We start from the raw sequence: 26,511 nt of genomic DNA, 5'->3' as shown, positions 1-26,511 counted from the left end.
CACGGTCTTTCGTGTATGATTTTTACCTGTCTTGAATGTTTTCCTCTTCGGGTCTTTCAACACTCGAGGCTCACTGTCACCAAGAGCACCAGTCACGACAATGGACACTTCAGCACTGGAACCAGCACCTCGGGCAAACCCCGTATGTACTTGAATCTCGTAACAATAGGTATCTCGAGAGTCATTGTCAGGTAGTGGAGACACTCCCGTCTGTAAAAATAACGTTTAATTATTGTGACCAGCTGTTCCACGTTCAAAGGAGAATTCTGATTGGTTCCCTGAATGGTCCAAATTTTGCAATACTGACCGCTGAGATGGACCGCGCACGAATTACATGTAGTTTCGACAAATTGCCCGGTCAGTCTGTTTTACTTCGTTGTCCTGAAGTCCTTTTCGCTAATGGGGTGCTTTTGGAAGGGACAGACTCAAGGGAGACTGCTTATTAGAAAATAGGTACTTATTGCAAGAAGGGCACTAAATATAATCATTGCGGTAGTTAGCTGCGAGAAGTTTTAAAACTTAGCTGAATCAAGTTTCGATTTGATCCATTATCGCAAGGAGCATATAGCTATAAAATTATTTCGAAAGTTTACAATTTTCTTGATCTAGAAATCCTTAGCTTAATCAGAATATCGGCTCGAGCTTTGAAGTGGCTCAAGTAAGTATAAAGCGACAGATGGGTACCTTTAATGCATCATTCTTGTCCGCTCTCCTCGCAGGAATAAGACAAAGGAGATAAAGGCCCAAAATTATACACACTGTAATCAGCGCATGCGGACTCTCCAACAGTTTTCCTGGACTGAGCTCGTGGAAGTTGATCTTGTTCGGCGGAACGAAAAAGTTACTCCCAAATGTTGTCAGGTGTGTAGTCAAGCATTCAGTAGCACTGACACTTGTCTTCGGCCCCACCTATCAAAAAAATTCGATAACATAATGCAGGCTTCGTCAACTATCACGCATAGAAATCTCGAGCTCATAATATAATTGTTAATTAAACTCGATAGAAACTTGATGTATCGCCAAACTATGAGAACTAAGTTTACAAGAAATGTATTGCGATCAATAGAGAGATTTGAAATGACTGACTGAACTGAGTAAATTACCTTGACGCCCTCTGTTGACCAGACCTCGCTTTCCTCGTCGTAATACCAACAACTGGAGAGGATCACAGAGAAGTTGTACGGTATTTTTTTCAGTTCCTCCTCGGTGAACGAATGGTTCTTGGGTTCCTTGGAGCGTACGAGAGCAAAGTATGTCCCGGCTGCAGTCCAGTTTAGATCTTCATTAGACAAGAAATATTCATATGAATGATGAGACGGGCCGGTGGAATTTGATGAGTTGTCAACCCGAACCCGAACCCCTGGAGTCAACTCTCCAACCGAAAGCGTCACGTTGTAGTCGTACACGTTCTTCGATAAATTGGGTACCTCTCCCTTTTTGACATACAGCTCTATGTCCACGTCAAGGTCTGGTGACACTTCGATTATCAAAGCGGACATGTTGTCATGTACTTCAAACTCGTGCTCAATGTATTTGCTTGACTCAAGCTCCCCTGAGACCGCAAATCGATCGGCATCTGGCTCAATTCTTGGAACAATCACGCTTATTTCCTCTCCTTTCTCCAGATCTTTAACATCAACTTTGCTGCCATCTGACTCTTGAAACGAAATACTCACAAGCCCGCTGTTGTTGAATTCCCTCTCAGGATGATAATTTGTCTTAGAAACAAGTTGCTGGTGAGTAAATCACAGACAGAAATATTTACTAAATAATTCTCCAGTGAGGTATAGTTTCAATCTACTCTGGGTCTGCTCTCTTGGCAGGTTTAATCCTCTAATGTGTTCCTTCAATATCTCGCTTTGATCTTTACTAGATCGCCTACGTCTTTCCCGTCCTATCTAGAAAACATCGAAGCAATTCTGCTCGCATGGTATTCCTTTAGTGGCTATCCTTCGCTAGGGCGTTCAATTAATTTCGCTTCTAATCCCTGGAGGCCGTAAGGGCCTGTTTACAAGGAGAGAGGGTAACCCTAGCAAGCGGGTTACCCTAGCACTCAAACATTTCCTCTTTTTTTCTTCGTCGTGTTTACAAGGCAGCCAGGGTTACCCGGGTAGGCGGGTTACCCTGTCTGCATGTTAGGGTTACCCTGGCAGGCGGGTTAACTTTTTCCCATGTAAATACTCCAAGTAGCGTTAACCCGCCTACCCGGGTTAACGTTCTACTTGTTTTCAGACTCTCTGAGTGTAACCGCGCATTAAGTTGTCACGGGTTGTAGGGTTACCCTACCTGTGAAATTTTGCTTGTAAACCCACTTGTTAGGATAACCCCCCCTCCTTGTAAACAGGCCCTAAGTCTATTTGAACAGTGACGAGTTTTGACCTAGCTTTCTTTCATCATCACATGATGAGAAATTTTGAGGCCATTTTAGACGTAAGAAGCCATAATAAGATGGAGGAATGTCTAACAGTAATACTTCTCCTTAACATGGTTTGCCCTGAGGTAACATTTGGACGAGCTTACAGTGAAGGAATTGCCTTCTTATGTATTGTACAATGAGGCGATTTGTTTTCCCCACCATGGAACATTTAGTAGCCTGAAATAGGGAGCTTAAGAAAACTACGACGGCAACGGTAACGGCAACGTTGCTAAATTAAACAAAAGGTTTCAAAGCAGAACAATGGCTGTGCACGTGCGTTACAATTCTTGGTACATTTCAGTTTGCCGTCCTCTGCATCAGCGTGAAATGACCAAATTCTGCGTTGTCTGGATAACGTGAACCACGACGGCTAATTTTATCAATTTTTATTTCGAGATTATCGATGTGTCCTAGATTCAGCTTCGTGATGGCTTTGACAGTGATAAACAAAGCAAATGAGGGTACCGCAAGATTCGTAAGTAAAATATAAAATCACTTTTTAATCGACGTTGTCCTCGGCGTCGCCGTCGTGGTTTCTTAAATTCCCTATTATTATCAGTCGGCTGAGGGTGGAAGATGACTGATATTTTAGGCTAGACACTTAGCCAACACATAGGGGTTGGTTAGGTAGCTTGGAAGGACAGGATTCGGTACTGACAGAAGTGACGGATTCACAAACTATATCTATAGGGTTCAAGCTGTGATCAAAATTATAAAATTTGAAAAAAAGACATATTTAGGGTGTACCCTAGAGGCATTTCTTTTTCAACTGTTCGGTGTTATATCTTGTCACACCTATAGGAGAAGTGCAAATCTTAACGCTTTTCACTTAGCCTATATGTGTGACAGCTACACTCCCAAAAAGAAAAGTTCGAAAGTTGTGCCTGTGTGTTGCCTTTGATAATCGTGTTCTTTCCATAAATTATCCATGCATTTTAAAAAACGATTTCAGTGTCACAACAGCTAGCCTGTGTAGCTGGCTGGATTCATTGCGCAACTGCATTTTGTTTTGGTGGGAATAATTCAGCCTTGAGCGCATGTGGCGACGCCGCGGGGGGATTGGTGAAGAGTCGAGTTGACTTCTCCGCCCTCGAAAGAATAAAATCGCGTCTCTGCCACCAAAAATCACTCGCTCTCAAATCCCGCCAGCTGTACAGGCTGCACAACAGCTGACGTGACACATGAAGACAACAAATGAAGTTGCGCATGAGAGAATTAATGACCTCCAGTTCAAAGAAAGAAAAACAAGCCACACACGGAATAATTTTGTCGCCAAAATGCTGATTACCTCCGTTAGCCTGGCTTTTAAACTTCGAAATGCTAAATCCCAATCTCACTCACAGAGTGAAGTAAATTTCTACTGTGTTCAACTCTCGAGTTATTTGTCAGCGCGACGGATAGAACACAAAGCGCTGAGTTCAACAATTAAAGAACGTTACACTTCAAGCCGCAAACGATACATCAACCAATCAGGTCATTGCCCACACATTCCTGGAAAAGTCACGTGACTTGAGTACGATCAACGCTTTCTCCGCTATTTGATTACGGGGGAGGGAACGGTTGTGACACAGCTTACTTATTACTGCGATAATATATTTAGTTTTACAAACAAAAAAGACTGTCCAAAATTGTCGATTATTACTAAATTCCTGGATAATGAATTTTACATTCAAATTCTCTCAAACGAAAAGTTGAATTTTACATGTAACACCTCTCATACCTACACAAAGTAACATACCATTATATCAAGAGTTTTATTGCCAAAGACCGTCAAGTTCTGCGGAATTGTCACCTCACTACCGCCAATTTTGAGTGGCTTTTTACCGATGTCCTCAGTCTTTGTTCGAGAAACTCCCAGAGAGATTGATCCCGCTGTAAGCTCTTGTGGGTGCTCGCCGGGAACCATAGAAACTGTCAGAGCCTCTGCCAATTTATCGAATGTTCCAAGAATTTTCTGAGTTGTATTTTTTGCTGCATTCGTCTGAAACGTAAACCACAAGCTCAGGTGTGATTTAAGTAAGAAACCTTTCTTCCATGCCAAGTGGGAGGCGGGGTCGTTTCTTCCTGGTTTCGGTAGCATAAGGAGGTTAGCATGCTCTCCTTTATGCCAAAATTTGTGAAAACCTGATCGAAAGTCAAATGGAATGGTTCGTTTCTTCTCGGTCCCACCGGATCAGGATCACCTCTGGAGGTGGTCGTCTTTGAACTAGTGCACCGATGGCACCGAAATTTTTTCGACTTTTTTATGACTGACCCGGTGAGCTCGTTTACACCTCGTAAAAACAGGTATGCAGTTATAAGGTAGGTAGGTAGGTAGGTAGGTATGTAGGTAGGTAGGTAGGTAGGTAGGTAGGTAGGTAAAGTCTGCATACGAACTAAGTGGTCCATCAGGCCTGAGCGTATCCCGGTATCTGTAGCATGAAGCCACTAGGAATATTTCTACACCCCCTTTATGGGATTCCAGTCCATCGCAGGGGTACCCCTAGCATTAAATTGGCCGGTACCCATTTGTACATCTGGGTGGAAAGAGGCACTGTGAGAGTAAAGTGTCTTGCCCAAGAACACAACGCAATGTCCCCAGCCAGGGTTCGAACCCGGACCGCTCGATCCGGAGTCGAGAGCACTAACTATGAGGTCACCGCGCCTCCACATGCGGCTATAATAAGGAATTTATGAAAAAAACACATATTTGCTTAGCATTGTGGGAGATTTTCGCGTGGTGCTCATTTGTTCTCCTTTCCTCCTCACCTCTTCATTGTTTTGTGACACAGCCGCTGACCTAATGATGTTGGCTCCTCCATTCAACACAGACCCAGCGGCGTCCACTATATCCTCGCTGGACACTTCGTCTTTTCCGTTGGCTTGTTCAAGGATTTTTGTACCGGCTTCCTCCATCACACCTGCGACTTTTTCCTGGTTTAAAGAAAAAACGGCAACATCGTTTTAGTCGAATTACCACTCACCCATCCGGTTTCGGTCTCATGTTTCCCCCCCCCTGCATTTTGTTAGGACGCCCTTACAGTTCCGGGGGTACCCATTTACCCTGTCTCCTCAGTGGAGGGAGGCACTCTTAAGCCCCGTCCACATTAATGCGTTTTCGAAACGACACGTGTCGAATTTTCGCACGAAAACACCTCAAAAGTTCGATTCATCCAGAGTACCGTTTCGTATCATAGTTCATAGTAAAGCCTAATTTTCCCAAGCGACGGAGTCGTAGTCGAAGTCGTAATCGAAGAACAATACGATCTAGTGAAAATCGAACAGACAAAAAAGAATAACAAAGTTTACACACTTACACCCATCAGTATGCGAATAGAAGCGATATTTGGTCTGGTTTTTCTTAACCTCTGTTATTATCCTTTAATGGCGTAATCTGAATAGGCTTCTCGAAGTGATAACTCTTTGCTATGTGACGTCACTCTAGTAGCGATGAGTCGGTCAAGAATCAATACTGGAAAACAATAGAGTCCCCTCTCTCATGGTAATGGTGAAACACCAGTTTCTTTAGCATTGATCAGCCGACTGAAAATATCGCAATTCAAGTTATGTGTTCCAAGCCCACAGGATCAAAGATTGTCTCTGTCCCAAGCGTGGGTTTAATTTCCTGTTTCCTCTCTAGGGTAGACTCAGATGTAGACGTCGGTGGATTTCATAGGCAGTTTTCCTTTCTATCAACCACTACAATAATTAAATATGATGCTAGTCCGTTAATTGACAACAACAACAACATTTCCCTTTTCAAATTTTGAACTCCAGGGTTGAGCAGAATAAGGGAACATTATCCAAGGCTGGAACTAATTCCCATACTTGTGGATGAACAAGTCAACAGCATATAAGTGTAATTACCTCCACAGCTTTGGAATTCTCTTTAGGGTTGCTTGTAACGGTGGCAAGAGTGTTGGTAAACAGCGTAATATCAGACAAACTCCCGCTAACAGATTGTGTATCTATCAGAGCCGTAACAAGAAGCTCTCGCACCTAAAAAAATAATTAACATTACTGGTAAAATATTTGAAAAAATGGGAAAAGTTTATGAGGGTTATGATGAGGATGAAGATGAGGATGAGGGTGACGGTGAAGGTAAGGATGAAGATGACGATGAAAATGGAGATGAAGTTGAAGATGAGGATGAAGACGAAGGTGAAGACAAAGATGAAGATGGAGAAGGAGGTGGAGGTGAAGATGGAGGTGGAAGTGGAGATGGAGATAGAGGTGGAGATGGAGGTACAGGTGCAGGTGGAGTTGGAGATGGAGGTGCAGGAGGAGGAGGTGGTGGTGGTGGTGGTGGTGGAGATGGAGATAGAGATGGAGGTGGAGGTGAGGGTAATGGCGTGAGCGTATCATTTACCTCTTTTTTCTTCTTATTGTCTTCAGGACTTTCTCCAGACGTTGATTCGCTACCGTCGTTCAGTTCCTCCGCGATACATTGAACAAATGAAGCGGTCTCTAGAGTATTTCCAGCATTAACTAAACTTGTTAGTTGACTTTTTGCTCTGTTTTGAATTTGTTCAACGCTCATCTCTACACGTTTCACCTATAAAAGAAAAGAAAAATGACATTTTGAAGAATAAAGAATACCATCACAGTTTCTTGGGTTTAATTACGGTGCGACCTTTGTACTCTGTGCAGTCGCCCCTGTATTGAGATTGGCTTCACGCTTAAGCTGCCGACCTTTTAAAAGAAAAAAAAGCTTATAACAAACTGCTCATCGCTCCTGGTTCAAACAAGATACATTCCTTTTTTTTATTTCAGAGCTGGAGTTAAATCTAACGCGCGCTCCCATTGGTTGATTTATGGTCACGTGGCAATGGCTAAATCTAAATGTTGCGTGCAATAATTAAGCAAAGCAGATTTCCACGTTGACGTCATTTTCCTGCAACTACCAGAGTTCCTTTCGTTTTCTAAATCAAAGGATTCTGGTAGTTGTAGTCAAATGACGCCGTCATCCAAATCACCTATTGTCGCCCGCTCTCCCAGTAACCATAGGTTACTTTAATTTCATCTTTACAATAAACTCCAGCTATATATTTTTTTTTATCGAATCTCGATGTTTCCCTTGATTTCGTCTCGAAAAACATCGAGATTCTCGGGAAAACAAAACTAACTGTTTTTCTCGGGACCAGTGATTAATTGTATAATGTATCACTCTAGAGGGAACTCTCCATAGAGGGTTTGGCATTGTAAGACCGGGCATTTTTAGTCGGCTGGGAAGGGTAGAGGGTCGTTGAGACCCGTACCCTGAAACTATTACGACAATGAAACTTGGTCCATTTATGGCAGTTTCAAATATATTTCCTTTTAAACCTATGACACAAAATGACGATGTAATAGTACGTAGAAATGACGCCATTAATCTCTAACAGCCGCCATCTTGGATCCGCTATCTTAGATTTTATGATTCTCTTCAAACGTTAGAACATTGCCAAAACTGCCCATATGTACCTAATGACCAAAACCGATCAAGAAAGCCAAATATAACTAAAAAGGTAAAAATATTTGCAAGAAAGTTAATGCCTGTCAAAATATGGTTGCCGTGGAAACATCAAGATCCTCGACAAATTACATGCCATGCTCAGTTGTTCCCATACACGTTTAAGGAAAATTCGTCAATACTTAATACTTCAATGCTTTTAGAGTAACAATCCCTCAAAGTTGATATGGGCCTGAAAATCCCCCCCCCCCCTTCCCCCCGCTCCTCACCACGGTTTCAGTTCGTCGTTATGTCGCATTTATGAGGAAGCAAGGCCAAGATTTTCCTTTATAGTTTAAAGGAATCTACGTTAGTAGGAGACGAAAATGGTCTTAAAGTGCCACTGAAACGAAATTTTCGTACTCTCTTTTATTAGCCCAATTTGTAGTTTCAAACGTGCTTAAAATAATGGTGAACTTTATTTCTGTCAAATCCTAACGGAAAGTGCTTTTTTTAGCTGCTGAAATCGACTTTTTGGAGCAAAACTGTGTCCGGGCTCTGGAACCGAATTTAAGGACCTTGTGACGTCACTGGTTGTATTCACGCAAGAAGCGCTATAGATTCTCTCTTGTTTTCACTTGATTTATTAAGTCTATTTTTCATATTGTCGATACCTGCTAGTTTTCTACCTTGTAATTTCTGTCCAGTCTTGACAGGAAATACATATCATGAACGTTGGAGGGCGCCAAAGAGTGTAGATTCACCAAAATAAATGCTGCAGATTAGAACAGCTCAGTTACTTTTCGAACATCTTGAGTACTCGATTGGAGATTTCGAAGACGAGTGTGTCAACTTTTATATCACGTCCTAAAGCCTAAACACGATATTTCGTCGTCTGTTTTCAGCCTGGTTCTGAAATTTGGATTCTCACGTTTATCTAAGGTCTATTACACAAGGTTCGAATATATCCTCGGCAACTTTACTGCAGTAAAAGCCGTAAGCGCATCAGCCATCCACACAATCACGAAGTTATTAACGGTCCACAAGCTTTGAGTCGAGTACTTCTTTGCACACAGAGGGCATCTTTTTATGATACTAATAAGTGAGAGTTCTTGTGGTAGACAAAATGTATCTTTGAAAATTGTGATCCGCAGCAGGGTTTGCTTTATTGCCGCATACGTATCAGCGTAAACAAAGCGGGAATTTCGCTTCTCTTTTACACGTATCTCCCAATTGCAATATTTCACGGTCGATGGATTACTTTGAGTTCTTTAGAACATACTTATGTCTATGATCTTCATTTAATGGTATCCAAATTCAAAGCAATTCGTTAAAACGTCACTAGTTTACACTCCTTTCGAAGGTTTATTAAACAGAATTTGAGCTAATTTGCATATATCATCTTTCGCCGTCGACATTGTCACGCTTTCTCTCGTTTCCTGAAAACATACCTGTAGGGTCATGGCAGCTTAGTTTACCTTTATAGTTTAAATTCGCTCCCTCACATAAAAGAAGAGGGTTTCTTAAATTGTTGCTGATTTGATAACTTGTAGGATGTAACAGATGCAACTGGACTAAAGGTCACTGTAGCACAATCTCGTCCGCGGTGAAACTCACAAAGCGTCCGGTTTCCTCGAAGCGAAGCGACTCGAAACTCGAAGCGTTGTTGCTGCGATTCGTGCAGCAGCAGTCCGGATAATAATTTCAAAAGCCGCTTTTTCTTGTTTTCATGTCTTTTTTACTTTATGAGTGTAGATATTGTTTAATTGAGTGGTGGCCATTTCACCAAGAGTCCCGATCATTTTGCGATCCAAGAACTCCCACTCGTTTGCTTGCTTACATAAAATATCCTGCAAATATCCAATTAAATAGACTGAAAAGCCCCAGGATCGACTCTCCACCTCTTCTTGTCTAAGGCTACTGTTATTATCTGCTTTACAGCTCTGAGATGTCCTTAAGATGTTTTTTGGGGGGCTTCGAACAGTATTCTCTTCTCCCATAATCACTCTAAATTTTCAGCGCGGCATGAGAGTAATACAACCAGTGACGTCACTAGGCTGTTTTGGCCGCGCCAAGATGGCCGCCAATTTTGGGCTTAACCAGTCAACTTCGAACGGCTGAAAAAGCAGTTTTCGCTTACCGTATGCGAAAAAAAAGTCCGCAGTGTTTCCAAGTAAGGTTGAAACTTTATTACTAAGCAAAAATCTCACATACGAAAATTTCGTTTCAGTGGCACTTTAAAGCCATACGTCAAAAACGTTATTCTGAATTTTATCTGGAAAGGCGTTACGAGCAACCCATCACAGTTACGTGTGAATGCTTATGCTCCGTCTACCTCCATCAATCAATTACCTTTATTGGAGATTTGAACTTGACCATCTCTGAGGCTCCCAAACCGTCGAAAATTTTGGCGTAGAGTGTTAAATCGTTGTCGTTTTTCTCCAGACCACTTGGAAATGTAACTCGTGAACGTATATCCTCTAAGCCCTTGCCTATCGTTTCATTCTTTAATCCTTCCCCTCTCCAGTAAAAGAATTCATATTGTAGCGGTGTCTCGACATCTTTAAAGTTTTTGCAGCGCAGAGTAAAACTCGGCTCCAATGGTTTACCCTCGAGTGGCTCTGCGGTACATTCTCCATTTTTGGGAGGCTCGTTAATGGTAATTTCACGGCTGGCATTGCCCTCTTTTCCACCAACAATCCACCCGATCAAAGTAACCACGTATTTCTTACCACCTACCAAGAAACAAAGTAAGCACACTCTTTTCTAAAAGATCGTCTATTTCAAGGACTGAGAGTGAATGCTCCCACAGTAACTACCTTATTAGTAAGGTTTTTTTAAAATAATTCACAGTAAATACTACGGGTAAAAACGAACGACATTTCGACTACTCTTCGGTCATTCTCAAGTTCAAGGTTGAGGTAAATTCATACTTCTGATGGAACACCCCCACGAGTTCGAGACGCATGACTTGAGATTTTGCCTAACCCTGGTCGTCATTAAGAGATTCCCATGGGTTTTTTACAAGGAACGGCTACCTGCTCAGTTACATAACCCAAGAACTGACTGGGGGAAGCGAACATCTTACCACAGATGTGTAAGTGACTGGACATCTCTCCCTAGTGCACCTAAAAGGCATTAATGCCATGTAAAATGTTGAAGCGCAACATCGATAAGTTTTTATTAGCTGCACATTCTTGGCGTTTATTAATAATCAATTTTAGAACTTTTTGTGCACAGATAATGTAAATTAGTTTTCAGCATTTTCTATTTTCTCTTTTCACTTTTTAACTTTTATCTTCACTTGTATGAACTTTTTGGTTTGAGGACCTTCCTGAAAATCACTTTAAAGTGATGGGAGCATCCTCTTAAAAAATCATAAATTATTGTTACTATTATTATTATTATTATTATCATTCTTATCATTCTTATCATTCTTATCATTCTTATCATTCTTATCATTCTTATCATTCTTATCATTCTTATCATTCTTATCATTCTTATCATTCTTATCATTCCTATCATTCTTATCATTCTTATCATTATTATTATACCAATCATGTACGTTTACCTGTCCCCTTAAATGTTAGCCCGCCAGTAGACTGCCCCACCCCCCAACACTCGTTCCTCATTTTTTCCCCTCTCCCCCTGCCCTACCCCTGGCATACTCTTCACCTTTCTCCTGCCCCTACTAACTTTCCGACCGGAGAGCCTTCTTGCTGATTACATCATATCACCCTCAAGGCAATTAAGTACAATTTTGGTTCCAAGTTAGAAGAGCACAAAAGGTTTATCCATACAAAACCATAGTTCTTACCCACCCATAGTTCTTACTTTAGCCATGAATGGGCATGTACTTTGTATGCATTTAAACGTTTTTAATAAGATTCTAGAACAGCTTTGCAGAGACAATTAGCTGCAAAGTGAGCATTTGGTTGAACAATTCACACCCTCTTGAATTCTGAGTTACCCGTCAATTTTACCCCTAAAACTAGAGTTGACACCCGTTACATTTTGTTGCGTTACGTTCCTTAGGTTGCATAACGTTATTTTTACCTTCCAGTTTATTGGGTTTGATCACTAGGCTATCCAAGTGCAAAGGTGTGCCAGCATACTCCTCTAATTTTTGTGTTTCATTGCAATTCTCTTCTTCACTTTTGCCGCATTCTTTCATTTCCAACTCCCATTTGTAATTAATTTTCTTGTTTGTTCTATGCTTTCCGTGGCCTCGTAACGTTAACTTGCTCGATGGGTTAATTTTTTCTGATACGTCACATTGCTCACACCTAAAATGTAATATTTAAAAAGTTCCAACAACAAAATCGTAGCAATTTGTTCGTCTCTTTTAACCAAATATTTAGACAGGAACTTCCGGTCTCCTCCCTCCCTTTAAGACATTCCTTTCGGCGACACCAAGAATTAGAATTGCTTGAACCCGTTTGTAAGTGTCTTATCTTTCCTGGTAATACGCTTGTACATCTCACAATTAGCTAATTTCCCGTCCCCAGATCTCTTGTGGGCGAATCCGACAACGATCTGGGAACGACATTAACACCTAGCACGAGATATTTTACTATTTGTGAGTAACACTTCCGTAAAATTGCATTGCGCATGCGTGCCACATATACTCTCTCGCGTACATAACAACGCGTAAATTTAAGTTAAACTTACGAGAGGGAAGAAGATGTGACAGTCGCTCCTCGGATGTGGTGGATATTTTCATACGGCCTTTCAATATTTATACTTATAAAAAATGCGACAACTTCTCCAGTAAGGAACATGAGCAAATTTCCTGTCCTTGGAAACCGGATTTTGCAAGATTTTTTTTGTTACGGTGACCTAATATGTCACTTATGGTACCTAGCTTATAGGCTAATTACCACCCCATACTGCGGAATTGTGAAATATCCTGAATTATAGTTCATCAAATATTTTCGCTCGCGCGCGCCCTTGGTCTAAAACGAATCACGTGACTGAATATTTCCTATGGGGAATATCCGACTGATATTCCCCAATTTTCAAAACCGCGCGTGTTGCGAAAAACACTTCAAGGATAATAAACACAATAGCCTCCACTTGGCGCGAAAATATGCTCGGATATATGTCTTTGGACATTATCTGTTCTTCGAAGCTCACAATTTTCCTCGAGCTCCGCTCTCGGTAAACTGTTCGCTTCTCGGAACAGATAATGTCCGCGGACAAATATCCGAGCATATTTCCGTGCCAAATGGAGGTTATTGTTTTTATATACTCACTCAATTTTCAGGGTTGGCGGGTCTCCCGGACTAACAGTCACAATCTGATCTGCAAATTTGTTGCGGTCGTCCTTCGTCATGACGAATCGGAAAATATACGTGGTGTTTGGGGTCATAAGACTTGTGTTCAACGTAATTTTCTGAGACGTGAAGTTGAGCTGTCCAGGTCCATAATCAAAGCAACCGCCGAGGGAGACATTGCGTGTATTATTTATCTGAGGTGGTGGGGTTGGAATGGGGGGTAGGTTTGTTAAATTAGTTGGTAGATTGTAATTATCATCCCTCTGCTTACAGAACCACGAAAAATTGTATCCAGTGTTATCCTGTGACTCGCTGTCAGGATCCTTTGATTTCACAGCGTTTAGATCCAAGGGGGCTACATTACCCACAGTCCTCTCTGTACCTCCATCGATAATAGCGACAAGTTCAGATTTTGTGATCTCTATGTAAAATTTCTCCTCGGTAAAAACGCCTGGTTCCAACAACATGTCGATCCGGAAAACCAATTCATACGAGCCGTAATCAAGCCTGCGAGCAGGGATGTTCAGGTCAGAACTGCCGAGGTCGATTTTTAATTCTTCCTTGGGAAGTTCTTCTTTCTTATCGTCTCGCAGCCGATAAATGCGCCACCCATATTTAGTTGTAAGGTTGTAGCAATTGATTTTGTTTGATGTTTTGATATCGATCTTCTTCGAGCGTTTGTACTCCGTTCCTTCTTCCTTGCTCTTTGATATCACAGCGTTTATTTCTGGGTAAAAGCAAGGTCCTTTCACAACGGACGCTTTAGATTTTTGATTTCCAATCCTGACGCAAGAGACGCGATTCTCGGCAGTCAGAGTGACATTATAATCTTGTGCCTTGGTGTAGGTGTGTGAGAAATTCACGGGTGATTTTAAATCTGTGGGGTTCTCACAACTCCCCTGCAGGAACGGCGTACCAGTCTTGAAATATTTTGTCGTTCCCTCGCTGTCCTTCAGTTCAATTTTAAAACAAGAATTGTTTCCCTTCTTTTCCACACGTAGAGAGAAATTGAGAGGTTTGTCCTTCACTGCAGGTCCGTCGTTCTTCAGGCTAACTCCAAGTATGCTTTCCTCTACGGTGATTTTCATTTCTTTAGTGTCGTTGCTGACTTCGTTCTTTGCCCAGAGTGAGATATTGTGATCTCCTGTTGAGTTGAACTTATGCCGACAGCTAATTCCCTCGATTTTGTGACCGTCTGGAAAGGTCCAGGTGTACGTCACGTTTGTACCATTTATGATGGAGGCGCTGAAAGATATGTCGTATTCCAAGGGAAACACGCCTGTTTGAGGAAAAAATTTCTTTTCTTGTGGACATTCATTGACATAATCTGTCACGTTAGCTGTAAAATTGAGGCCGTGGACTTCATCTTGAACTTTAACCTCCACGGATGCGCTGTCGGAACTTATCTCATTGGAAACTTCAACAGTAGCAATATATACGCCTTGCCTGGGATAAGGATGAATTATTTCATCTCTATTTTTTAAAGGGTTTTGGGAGACGTTGTCTCCAAAGCTGTAGTTGAAGTAAAGTGGCCTCGAGGGAGGGTTCTGGGTAGAAAATTCCACGCGGAACCCCACTTTGCCAAGCGAAGAAGGAATGGGCGAGTTTGACTTAAGTTTGACCACGCTGATGGGGTTCTGAACAATCAGCCTGCAAGTCGACGTCACATTCTCAAGATTTCTGTTAAACAACGTCACTGTGATATTGTATTCCCCTGCGTCCGAGTAAAAATGCTTCGAAGTCGTTCCGTTTTCAGGGAATTCTTGATGCAAGTATGTAAGATTGCTTGACGAACCGTTTCCAAAATCGAACACAACGTTAACGTTGGTACCATTTGAAACTGTAGCAGTTGCCGTGACGCTCTCGTTCACAGCTATGTACAAAACACCGCCCTTTGCACAAGGTCCACTTTCAGCCGCTTTTTGCAACGATCCGCGTCCTACTGCAAGTTTGGCGCCCTGTACTGGAGTCTCAACATGGATTGTGGTGTTAATCGTCTTGTTGTCGACCTGATTACTTACTGTGACTTGAAAGAGATAGTCCCCAGGAGCACTGTAGTTATGACTGCTTATGGCCAAAAAAATATCGGCAACTGTGATGTTCTCTTTGAATAGTTTTGTGTCGCCATCGCCGTAGTCGACAAGTATGGATATTTCAGAACCCTGAGACACTTTCCAGTGCACTCGCGCCTCGGTCATCACTCCCGCATTGTGATCGAAGCTCTCAAACTGCAATCCTTCGATCACGTCCTGAACGATGACTTCTTGGCAGTGTGCTACGGCTGAACTGATATCATTGGATGCGATCAAAGCAACTTTGTACCTCCCACCCTTACGATACGTGTGTGAAATAACTTTCTTTGTGGTGTTGATCGTTTTTCCGTCCATGGTAAGTAAGAAGTAATTGGCTGTTTCTTCTCCTTGATGCTGTAGTACGGTAAAATTAAACGTCTGGTTTGTTTTCACGATGCCCGGATGCATCACGGATACACCCGAGATTGCACGTTGCACACTGAGATTGCCTCTGATGCTATCATCGTACAACTTATTAACCGCTGTGATCGTCACAAGGTACAGGCCAGGATTGGTTATGTTCGTTTTGTAAATGGCGAAAAATGTGGCGCCAAGTGCTTTAGCATTGGTCAAATTCGCTGTGTGGTTCTCGCCTTCCGGGGATACAACGCTGATGTTGAAGTCGACATGTGATCCGTTACGTAACAACCAGCCGATGCTAGCAGTAGTTCCATTTTGAATGGAAAGGAGGGCGGTCTGACTAAATTCCAAACCCGCAATCTTCTCCTGAACGACAGTTGAGCACCAGATACTGACCAGGCTTACTCTATTTGTCGCTATGAGGTTCACAACCACTGTTCCGGTGGCTTCATAACGATGCGTTACCCATGGTGTTGTGGTTGTGGCATTTTTCTCATCGCCAAAGTCCCATACATAAGACACGTTTGTGCCGTGCAGTAGTTCAGCACTTATGTTGACGCCTTCGGCCGATGGGAGTGCATCGGGCAACTTTAACTCCAGTCCTGTTATGTCTTCTTGAACAGCAATCTCTTTTGTGAAGCTCAATTTTTCTCGCGCGTTTTCAAGAGTGAAGGAAACTTTCTCATGACCAGCTTTCTGATAGCGGTGTTCAAAGTACGTTTCAGAGGCTGCAGAGTACCGTATGGCTACCGCAGGTGCGTAATTAACTTTCGTCGGGCTCTCTTCTGTTAATGGAAGACGATTCCCGCGAAGAGTCTGGGTACCAGTGGTATTAAGCACCGAGCTGGAATACAGGAAAGAGGAACTTGATAAACTGGTTTTCAATGCCGCGGTTGGCCCAGTGGCGGGAAAACGCACTCCGATGAGGTCGCCCTCTTGGAGTTGAAGTTGTTGACTTCCAGTTTCAATCAAAATGAGTTTGTGGCCAGTCGTTGTATAAACCATGTAACTTGAGATATGCTCGTAGTCAAAGTTTCCATGTGCTACCGTCGTGTTGTTGCTGCATGACTCGCTCTGCTTGGTGCACTGTCCCTCCTTGAAGCTAAATGTTTCCTCGTTGTCGCAGCTCTTGGGTTTTCCTGCTGGGCAAACGGATGCGTTTATCACGTGATAACTAGCGACACACAGGTTGCTTGCTCCACAGTAACGCTGACCCACTGATAGACATTTTCGTCGATAAACCTACCACAAAATGAAATAAGGTCTTGATCAACCTAGTTCCTAAGAATTAAGAAAAGCCCAGGGATTGAGTTTGGCCGGGTCCTGATCGGATAAGAACCTGGAGAGGGGTATGTACGAAGCTGACTTCTTTACGCTAACAAATATCATATATAAAAATGAAATTTTAAAATATGATAGATAAATAAATAAATGAACAAATAACTTGGGAATTGGCACGTCTAGTAGATGCCTATTTTCTACCATTTTCACTGAGATCCGATTAGAGAATTTAGAAGAGTTTTTTTTTTGTTTTTTTTTGTTTTTTTTTTGGAATTTAGAAGAGTTGAGTTTTTGCGCAAGGAAGAAACGAATAAGAAAAACCTTCGCATCATAGACGAGAACCAACAACAAACATAAGCCACATTGGACTTTGGGGACGGGAACACTCTACCACTACACCATCCTTGCTCCCTCAATCAGAAAGGTTTTCAAAACGGAAACATTCGAAAAGAAAAATCATTTAATACATCACAGAGAACGACATTTAAAAGCTTACCCCCGCTAAATTACGCAAAGATCTCCCTTGTTTACACTTGAATTGCCATGTGTTCTCTGTTTTTAGTAGAGTACAATTGACTGCTGTTGCGAAATCATGCTTAAAGTGAGCTCTGAACTAGACTACTCAAGCATATCGTATGAAACTTGTTACAGTCCAGTATGTTCTTAGTCTCCTAATCACCCGATTGATACAGCGAAATTCCATACAATGCAACTTAGGAACGTTTTCAAGATCAACTTGGAACAAAACATAATCTAGAATAGTCAGTCCTTACTTAGCCTCAGTTCTCAAATTAGACGTTCTTTTCAATGGGGTGTATGATGTGTGTTTTGCACATATAAATGGGTTAATTTTTTCACGTCAAGAAATAAGACCTTATTAGTACCTTCACGTCTACGAAGCCTCCTCGCTCGACATCCATCTCTAGCGCCACAGCTTTACCCCTGCTGGTGACCTCCATTCCCTCCAGAAGGTACAATCCGTCAGAGGTACTAATCTGTGATCCGGAGTCAGCGGCTGGAATACCCAAGGTCATGATTTCTGCGTCTGTGTGATGCAAAAATGTACTGTCTTACCTTGAGAGACTGAGTGAGTGTGCGGTTCGATGACTGACTGGCTGACGGACGGACGGACAGACTGGCGGACTGACTAACTGACTGACTGACTGACTGACTGGGTGACTGACCGACTGACCAAACCACTTACCAACCAAATGACCGACCGACTGACCGACTGACTAGCTGACTGACTTATCGAATGACTTATCGATCGACTGATTGATTGATCGATTGATATATTTATTGATATATTTATTTATTGATTGATTATTGCGTGCTTGATTGGTAGGCTAGTTGATTGGTTGGCCGACTAAGTAATTAATTAGCTGATTGACTGACTGATTGATTGACTGATTGACTGACTGACTCACTGACTGACAGATCAATTGATTGATTAGTTGATTGATTGATTAATTTATTGATGGATTGTTTCACTGACTGACTGACTGACTGAGCAATTGATTGATTGATTGAATCTGACTACAGAAACGCATTGAATGAGATCCTGGATGGTTGATTTCAATCGCTATTTAGATGATTTTAAGTCTGTATTGTGGATTACAAGCCCTTCAGAATGGCCCTTATCTCCATTTTTTGTAGCATTAGGCGACTAGTAGTATTCTACTCCCCGTAGGTGAGATAATAGTCCATCCCAGTTCTACCCCCCAGGGTTACCCGCCGGTACCCATTTATACTCCTGGAAGAGAAAGGCACTGAGCGAGTATAGAACAAGACACAGTGCCACCGTGTATTCCACACTGCTTTAAATTAACTAAATGTAAATTTCTATGAGCAGTATCTCTTACCAGGCACTGAGCCAATGCGATCTTCTCCTTGTTTAAATTGTATCGTGGTCCCCACGTTGGCACCCCGGCTAAACTTCAAGACACAACTGAAGGTGAAATTCGTAGCAACTGCCGCTGGACAAACGAACTCGATGTCTGTGACATTAGAGATCGCTGACACAGTCGTGGAAGACTCAGCCGTTGACCGATGACCAGTGTCTCTGTGTTTGACTGTCACTTTTCCTAGGAGTGGATAAGCCCCGGGATAAAAAAATGCAAGAGTTGCGACGGATTGCGTCGTTTGATACGTTGTGCCATCTCCCGCGTTTATTGAGTAAGACTCGACAGTTCGGTCGGCTGGCAACAAAGGCGTCAATGTCAAGTTGAAAGCCACGAGTGTCGTAACATTCTGGTCTGATGACAGCGTTAAGCTCAGAGGCCGCACTTGAAGCGACTTGTAAACGGAAATGTGAGTTTCACTGCCGCATTCGGAATTTCCAGAGCCAAAGCAGGGCACATCACACATGTCTGAGGAACGTTCATTTGCGGGCACCGTAGAGTTGGAGCACAGGCAGAAGTTGCCCCCTTTCAGTCCTGCGTAACTGAAGTACGCGGTGCCACATACATCCATGCAGAGACCTGGCGTCATTGCGCTTGCTTTATAGCTACCTGGATTAAATACAAACGACGACGAGTCGGCGCTGTCCTCGTAACAGCCCAGGTAATAAGCAGGAACTGCAATGAAGGGGGCAAATGAAACCTTGTCAGGCAAGTTAGTGTTTTTATACTTTCGTACCCTTGTTTCTGCTTTTGTTAGTTTACTTTTGAGTTAAACATGGTCTGCTTCACCCGCAAGCTCAATCCAGTCTCTCCCAAAAACGCGTAGTGTAGAATCAGACGTGGTAACGAAAAGGAAGATCAAGCTCCTACATAGTTCATCTAACTATATTAGCCCTTTTCGCAAGGTCTATGCGCCCTGCCCCCCCCCCCCTCCCCCTCCAAAAAACACACTCTCCCTCTCTAGGGGGAAGGAAGAAGATAGACTCTAGTAAAGAGTTCTTATGTCATCGTCATTTTCTACTTCAAGTGACAGCGTCAAATACTAGAGGTGGGAATGTATCGCAGACTAAAGCACATGCAAAACAAGTTGATTTTTTCTTTGATACTAACCTTGTTCACAAATGTATTTGTTCGGGGTAAAAGAACACTGAGAATCTCGCCAAGTTCCATTGACGTCTATTACAACACAAGCGTCACTTCTCGACAAGCCATCTTTCCATTTAGTGAAGGAGAAACCTAAACCGTCCTGCCAATAAAAGGAGTCATTTTGCTCTTTTGCCAGTCCGATCCACGCCTCGTCTGAAGTCTTTTCCGTTAAAAAGGTGTTTTCTTCTTCCGAAGAAATCTTCACCAAGTCCGCTCCTTGAGCAACACACGAGTTGCGAGCTGAAGCGAATGTAAGGTTCTCAGACGCGATCTTATAACAGGAACCGTCGAAATATTCCCATCCTTGTGCGCATGTTTTGTGATCTGCAAATATGATAAAGATCAAAAAGAAAAGTTAGGTTACCAAAATAATGACTTACTTGTTTAAAATGTAGCACCTCAGAAGATTCGGTGGAGAGAGAAAGATACAAAAAACCCGCACGCTGCACCCTACTAGGCCCTGGGTGAAAGGAAACTTCCTTACAGGATCTATTAAAGTTTGCGGGCCTCAAATGGTATAATAAACTGTTAGCGGCTTTTATTTAGGTTGTCACACAACGCGTGACGCAGAGCGTTGTGTGAAGCGTGACGAGATAATTAACCAATACCATAGAAACTGCTAGGAGTACTGTTTTTGAGATGTTTTGCTCTAAGACAGGGTTAGAGCATTGAACGTTTTTTTTTTTTTTTTTTTTTTTTTTTTTTGCGGCGATGACAATACCATCGCTTTAACCTGTAAGATTTAAATTTGCCGACAAACTGTCGAGCCACTTGGATATTAGAATCCCATTAAATGAAACTTACTAAAACTTTGGTCTCATTTCACAAGGAAATTCTAATGTGCTGTGAAGCCAAAATACAGAAAGAACAATAGCAGAATATACGAAAAGAAATCCCTTGCAGTGTTGTAATGATGTTGTTTTACGAAATAATTTAATACAAGCACTGTCCAGTGATTGAAACGTTGTTGTGCTTAAACTCACCACTACAAACATGTAGTTTTGACATCTTCTCTTCAGTAATTTCCTCTTCCCAAACTGCTACATCTCGTATCACGCATTCAGCGTAGTCACCGCTCTCGCTTATGGATCGACCAATTGCGAATGTATTGTCAGCGTCTGTTGATGGCGTGACAATCTTGCCATATGTGTCACGCAACACATTGCACGTATCTCCGACAACAACAGCAGTTAACCCGTTCTCTTGACTCCAACTCATTGAAAATGTTTGCCAAGTGTTTTTCTGGTACGATCCGTGAACTTGCCAAAATTTCTGTCCATCTCGTACATAAAAATACATGGTAGTGCGTATGTAGAAGGCGGCCAACCCTTTTGAGGAAAGAATGTGACCTGTCTCATTTCCTGACACACTCGCTTTAAAGCTCACAGAAATTCCATTTGGACACTTTGACGGGCTGACTATGCAACTGTCTTTAAACTCTCCGAGGTCAACCCAGGAGCTTGAGCCTCCGAGAGAAAGCCCATGCGGTGTGATGCCTAGTTTGGTGGGCGCTTCTTGTGTGGTCCACGGACCGCGAATCCTTCCGACCCGAGACCCATCCCCTTGTGTGTCTTGTACGAAGATTATGGACTTGTCCAGCGGCCAGTAGTGAGAAGTACCTTTATAACACTGACCTGAGGAAAAATGAAAGTTAATGCGCTTATCTCCTTTGTTAGGTAATCACCAAACGTTACTCCTGCAGGCGAAGCGATATCGCGAAAAAGGGAGAATTGCAATTTCTGTGTACAGATATCACAGAGTTGGAAAATAAGATCATACGTTGATGTTATTTCCTGGTCCTCATTTCCTTCGCAGAGGCCGCGATCCTTTTGGTCAGCACTAAAACATCGAGACCTCTGGGAAAAATTGGAAGGTGAGCCACAATTAGTTACAGCGGTCACTCTCTGTAGTATGTTCAGACACTGTTATTGAACTTTAACACATGCGCACAATCAAACCGGAGCCAGGATTTTGTAGTTGAAGTGAAAGTCGTGACAATGTCAAATTAGAAGTCCTTGGGAGTTCAAGCGCTAAAAGAGGGACATCAAAGGATTGAAACCTTTCAAGACATTTAGTTTTACACTGTAGCAGTGATTATTGGTAGGTCGTACGGATTTTGCACAGCTTGCTTAACGAATCAGAAAAAGTGGGCTTTCACGGCATACAAATACCCCCTAAGTGGATTTACTTACTTACTTAGATACAAGAGCCACATGTACATGGTATCAGCCTATTTTCATTTCCAATAGTTTTTCGCTCTCGAGGAAAATACAACCAGCTATTACACGGGTTGCCCCCTTCGCGAGTACCCCACGGCGCGTCACTCACTCATACCCGTCCCCATGGCGGTTCGTTCAACGCGTCGACTGCTCAATAAACCGGAAGGATTGTGATGAAAATAGCGAAAATCGTCCGTACAGCCTCAAACTCAATTTGCGAGAGATATAGAAATGAGACATTACTTGCACTGCAGCCATACACAAAGGATTGTATGTTCTCAGTGTACTTACCTACTCGCCCACAGATCTGAAAAATGGCTGCTGAGGTGGTTGTTGAGAGGAAGGCATACTTTATTTTGACCAGCTTCTTATCTCTCCAAAACAGGTAAATCTACAGGAGCAAAGCAGAGGAAGAAAAATGGCGTAAACAGCAGAAAATCGCAACCGAGAGTAACCTCTTATGCAGATGCTCTTGGGTCTCGTTACGAAATCTTCCTCTCCCGCTTTCGTTTTGGATAACGATTGCGTGACGAGCCATATGATTATGTCTGCGTTAGGAGGCTAAACCGAAAGCAGAAAATCCAGACTCGATTGTGTTGTTTTCAGCTAGATACAGGTTGTAGATAAAATTGTCATCTGTTCTAGGCACAGATTAGGTCCTCTAAACAGAAGGCTAACCTTTGTCGGGTACCCCTGAAAATCAACCTACTCTCTTATATTCTCGTGATGTACTTTGAGTTGGCCCTTGTACCATGGTAAAAAAGAAATTGTTTGCATACGAGTCAAGTGTTCCATTAAACCGGATAAAAGCTCCGGTTTCAGTAGCATGAGGCGACTAGAAGTATTTCTACTCCCCCCTGGATGGGATGCTAATTCATCGCAAAGTTACCCCCAACATTAAATTTAAACACATTGGCGGAGAGAGACACTATTAGAGTTTAAAAGTGTCTCTCCCAAGAACACGACTCAATGACCCCGACTAGGGAACTAACCACCGCTCCCCCCAACCCGTTTGTGCCGTGCTCCCTAGATATAAAGACCACCGCTTATGGTGGGTTAAATATACAAATCTGGACTCGCAAGCCGAATATTTTTATATCCTACCTTTTCTCCTGATCCAAACACCACTCGATCCTTTTCTATGTCTATCCAAAATATGCGCGTCTCGTTCTCTTTCAATGAAGGTGCAGTGACATTTGATTCCGTCAATTTTTTACTTTGTTCACCGGCTTTTTTATGCAAGAGTATGTACCCGTTTGAGCCAATGACTATCTGATACTGAAGACTGCTGTCACGTGAGCTACTCGTGAGAAGAACCGACACTTTGTCCCTGGCATTGATCATCAGAGGGAACTTGGTACTGTGTAAGCGATATCGATCCGATTTACTGTTGCTTGAAAGTTTTACAGCGTCACAAATTGTCTCTGAAATATATATTCGAAATGATGGTTAACATAATATTTCCCTGAAACTGTCGGATGAGCGCTGAGAAACTAGTTCGTTTGTTCGCGCGTTCGTTCGTTCCCTCTTTCGTCTGCTCGTTCGTCCATTCGCTCACTCATTTATTTATTATTTTCTGTTCGTCTATTCGCTTGCTCTTTCATTTATCTCCTCTTCCTCAATCACCTAGTTTCTTCGATTTTTGCTTCATTGAATTGCCTTTACTTATCTAACAATAACTTACTTTGTTTGCACATCTCATTATAAAACTCGATTTCTTTTATTCCGACTCCACCGCTGCCGTCATACACCTTTTTCACGGTTAATCTGACCCAATTCGCCCTGCGAGACAGGAAGGTAAACTCCTCAAAATCGGTCTTGTTCCCAGCCAGCGTAATCTTCAAAAACAACGGAAAAGAAAGCCAGTTACAACAAGAATTTACTAATATGTTCATCAACTGTTAGCCGTAATTAATTTAAACCGGCACCATCTCTCAATCAAGATGTAATTATATGTAATTAACCGCAATCGTTTCAGTGCCTACAAAGTAAAAATATTTGTTCCGCATGATTTTTAGGATTTTATGTCCTTATTGCTAAATAAATGACATTCTTGCTTGTTGAAGAAAACCTATACACTATCAGGACACATTTCGGTGAGAGGTGGTTCTGGGGAAGGCAGACTTTTGTTCCTACTTCCACCCTCAACCAATTCTTAAAACTTACGGCTACCAATTCTGCACCAGAGTATTGAGAGATTCTCCATCTTGACAGTGAAGTTATACTAGACCCATTCTTTTTCCTAAACGTCTACGTTAGTTTAAAAAGAGTAAACAAACACTGCGAGCAAGGAACACTCTTTCGAACTCTTGATAAACTACAGCTCTGTTGCTCACCTTTTCCGTTGAGCAGTCACTGAAATCCAGCAAAATCTCTTGGATTTGTTGTCCCGAAGCCGTTTTCTGCATAATTCGTAATTTGTTGATAATGAAAGTGGTGTGAAAGCCGATTGTTATGAATGCGTTGACGCCTTCGTTCGTTGCCGACTCCCAGCCCACTGTAACTGTCCCATCAAGAACGTATTGGCAGTCGTTCGGCGCACCACTACTTGAGGATTGGTTCAGACAGCTGCCTCCATACGTTTGAGAAGCGACATTGAACGGAGTGCAGGTTGTGGAATCTGTGAAAAACGATAAATAAATAATTGAATGAATTCATAAGTAATCAACTAATCGATAATCGGTTGGGTCAACTTTCTTCAAACAGTGTTACGACTGCATGTCAAACTTATGGCTCCCACGAATAGATTTCAGACCACATTAGAATTTAGAAGTGTTGGGTTTTGAAGAGGAGGAAAAACTGACCGAAAAAGCCAAAAAAACAAAACTGTTAGAGGAAACCATACGTGATGATGCAAACAGTAGCAGCGAAAGAGGACTCCCCTCAAAGAACCACTGAGATCCTGACGGGGAGGGCGGGGGGGGGGGGGGGGTGAAGAGAGAAAAACGTGACATAAAGATAAAAGGGTGACATGACTGACTTAGCTGTATCACCTTCTGGTACGTATGAACAACTGATTGGAATACTCGATGACAATTCAGCGGGACCTTGCCCACTGTCTTTCCGAAGTTCGTCTTTCCACGCCATCACCTGCTGTCCTTTGTACCCAATAACTGCGTGAGAGGTCTGGGGCGCAACTTTCCCAGCATCCTGTGCACCGACTGCCGTCAGATTGCTGATGGGAAGTTTGTGGTTACCGGCCAAAGCCGAGTCCTGAATTGCTAACAGCACTATGACGTCCTGGGGAAGGCCTTTCAGGAAGTCGCCCAACTCATTGCATTTTGCCTGGCTATCCGCACAATCAAACGCATTTGAAGTGAGGAAACGACCTGAAGAGAAGAAACGAGAAGCTTAACTTACTTAAAAATCAGTGGCAAGTCGAAGGGAGCCTTCCTCACCCCTCTCGGCCCTAGTTTCTTACCAGTTTTTCGAACAGGCAAGATCCACTTTCCAGAAAAAGCCTATCTTCACTAATCCACTTCGCATCTGTGTGCGCCTTCATTTCCTTGGCTGCATACTAATTAATCTTACTTACGTTGAATTCCCCTACTCCACAGAGAGATCAACATGGCTAGGAATTAATACCGTCCTTGGCATCTAAGAGTGAATGCGTCTCGATAAAACAATGCGTGATTCCTCAGATCATCACTTATTTCACGTTTTGCAGATCGTGCTGAAACCTTCGCGCCAAAAATGTAAGGTTCCACTGAGAAGTCAAAATGTTTTCCACAAAATAGGTACAGAGGATTCCCTTGTCTATGAAACGCCTTGATTGTTTGAAGTGTAGCCCATACCCGTTGCAAACCTTTTTAGAACGCGACCGTTTGCGTAACTGGTCTGCCGAACTTCCAGTGATTGATGAAGGATCATAAAACGTTTTATACCCATTCAGATCACGTGGTCATGTTCACGTGTTCACGCTTAGGTGCCAACGATAGTAGATCGATGATGAGAGAAAATACGAAAAGAGAGGTGAATATGTCCATAAGTAATCAATGTTCATGCAATCGAGTATTCTATGCAAAGCTACCTGAAAGGGCATCAAAAACCACAACATTATAGCCTTTGGTCTGTGGAGCATAGTTTTTGTCGTTGACCGAGATGGTAGCTAAGCCACTGCCAACTATGCCTGTGTCATTGCTCGCTTCGGAACGCACGGTGACATTGAGGAGGGAGATCACTCCTAGAGACAAAGAAACAAGAAGCAGTCAGTTGGTAAAGAAATAGTGAGTTAATGGAGAAACGGAGTATTTCGTTTGCTTCTTGACTGCGAGAGGTAGTTCAAAACTGTTAGCAGTTTTCAATTAAGCGTCGTATAACCAAAAACCAAACCAATACCTTACCAATTAGATTACTCAGTCAATCTCAAATCGTAATAAAACCAAAACCAAAGTATTTGCCTGATTACTCTCGACACTCAATTGAAAACC

At 42.5% G+C, this 26,511-nt stretch overlaps 1 protein-coding gene across 1 annotated transcript in view; it reads right to left on the bottom strand.

Moving 5' to 3' along the window:
- The window catches only part of LOC145490658 (polycystin-1-like), a 40,657-nt gene that overhangs the window by 6,471 nt on the left and 7,675 nt on the right, over positions 1-26,511 (bottom strand). The window contains exons 3-22 of the mRNA XM_081469741.1: positions 26,112-26,264; positions 25,075-25,410; positions 24,418-24,701; positions 23,766-23,919; positions 23,186-23,505; positions 22,373-22,472; positions 20,846-21,496; positions 19,827-20,186; positions 18,678-19,391; positions 17,700-17,860; positions 13,082-16,776; positions 11,883-12,112; positions 10,179-10,561; positions 6,765-6,950; positions 6,263-6,394; positions 5,165-5,329; positions 4,155-4,397; positions 1,104-1,733; positions 685-909; positions 27-210 (exon numbers count right to left, since the gene is read on the bottom strand). Of these exons, the coding sequence (XP_081325867.1) occupies positions 27-210; positions 685-909; positions 1,104-1,733; positions 4,155-4,397; positions 5,165-5,329; positions 6,263-6,394; positions 6,765-6,950; positions 10,179-10,561; positions 11,883-12,112; positions 13,082-16,776; positions 17,700-17,860; positions 18,678-19,391; positions 19,827-20,186; positions 20,846-21,496; positions 22,373-22,472; positions 23,186-23,505; positions 23,766-23,919; positions 24,418-24,701; positions 25,075-25,410; positions 26,112-26,264 (9,306 nt within the window). The remainder of the gene's footprint in view (positions 1-26; positions 211-684; positions 910-1,103; positions 1,734-4,154; positions 4,398-5,164; positions 5,330-6,262; positions 6,395-6,764; positions 6,951-10,178; positions 10,562-11,882; positions 12,113-13,081; positions 16,777-17,699; positions 17,861-18,677; positions 19,392-19,826; positions 20,187-20,845; positions 21,497-22,372; positions 22,473-23,185; positions 23,506-23,765; positions 23,920-24,417; positions 24,702-25,074; positions 25,411-26,111; positions 26,265-26,511) is intronic.

The sequence above is a fragment of the Orbicella franksi genome, chromosome 6 (genome assembly GCF_964199315.1).
Source record: "Orbicella franksi chromosome 6, jaOrbFran1.1, whole genome shotgun sequence".
In the NCBI taxonomy this organism is placed as follows: domain Eukaryota; kingdom Metazoa; phylum Cnidaria; class Anthozoa; order Scleractinia; family Merulinidae; genus Orbicella; species Orbicella franksi.
Note: the sequence above shows the minus strand (reverse complement) of the source record. Positions and strands in the feature narration are given on the sequence as shown.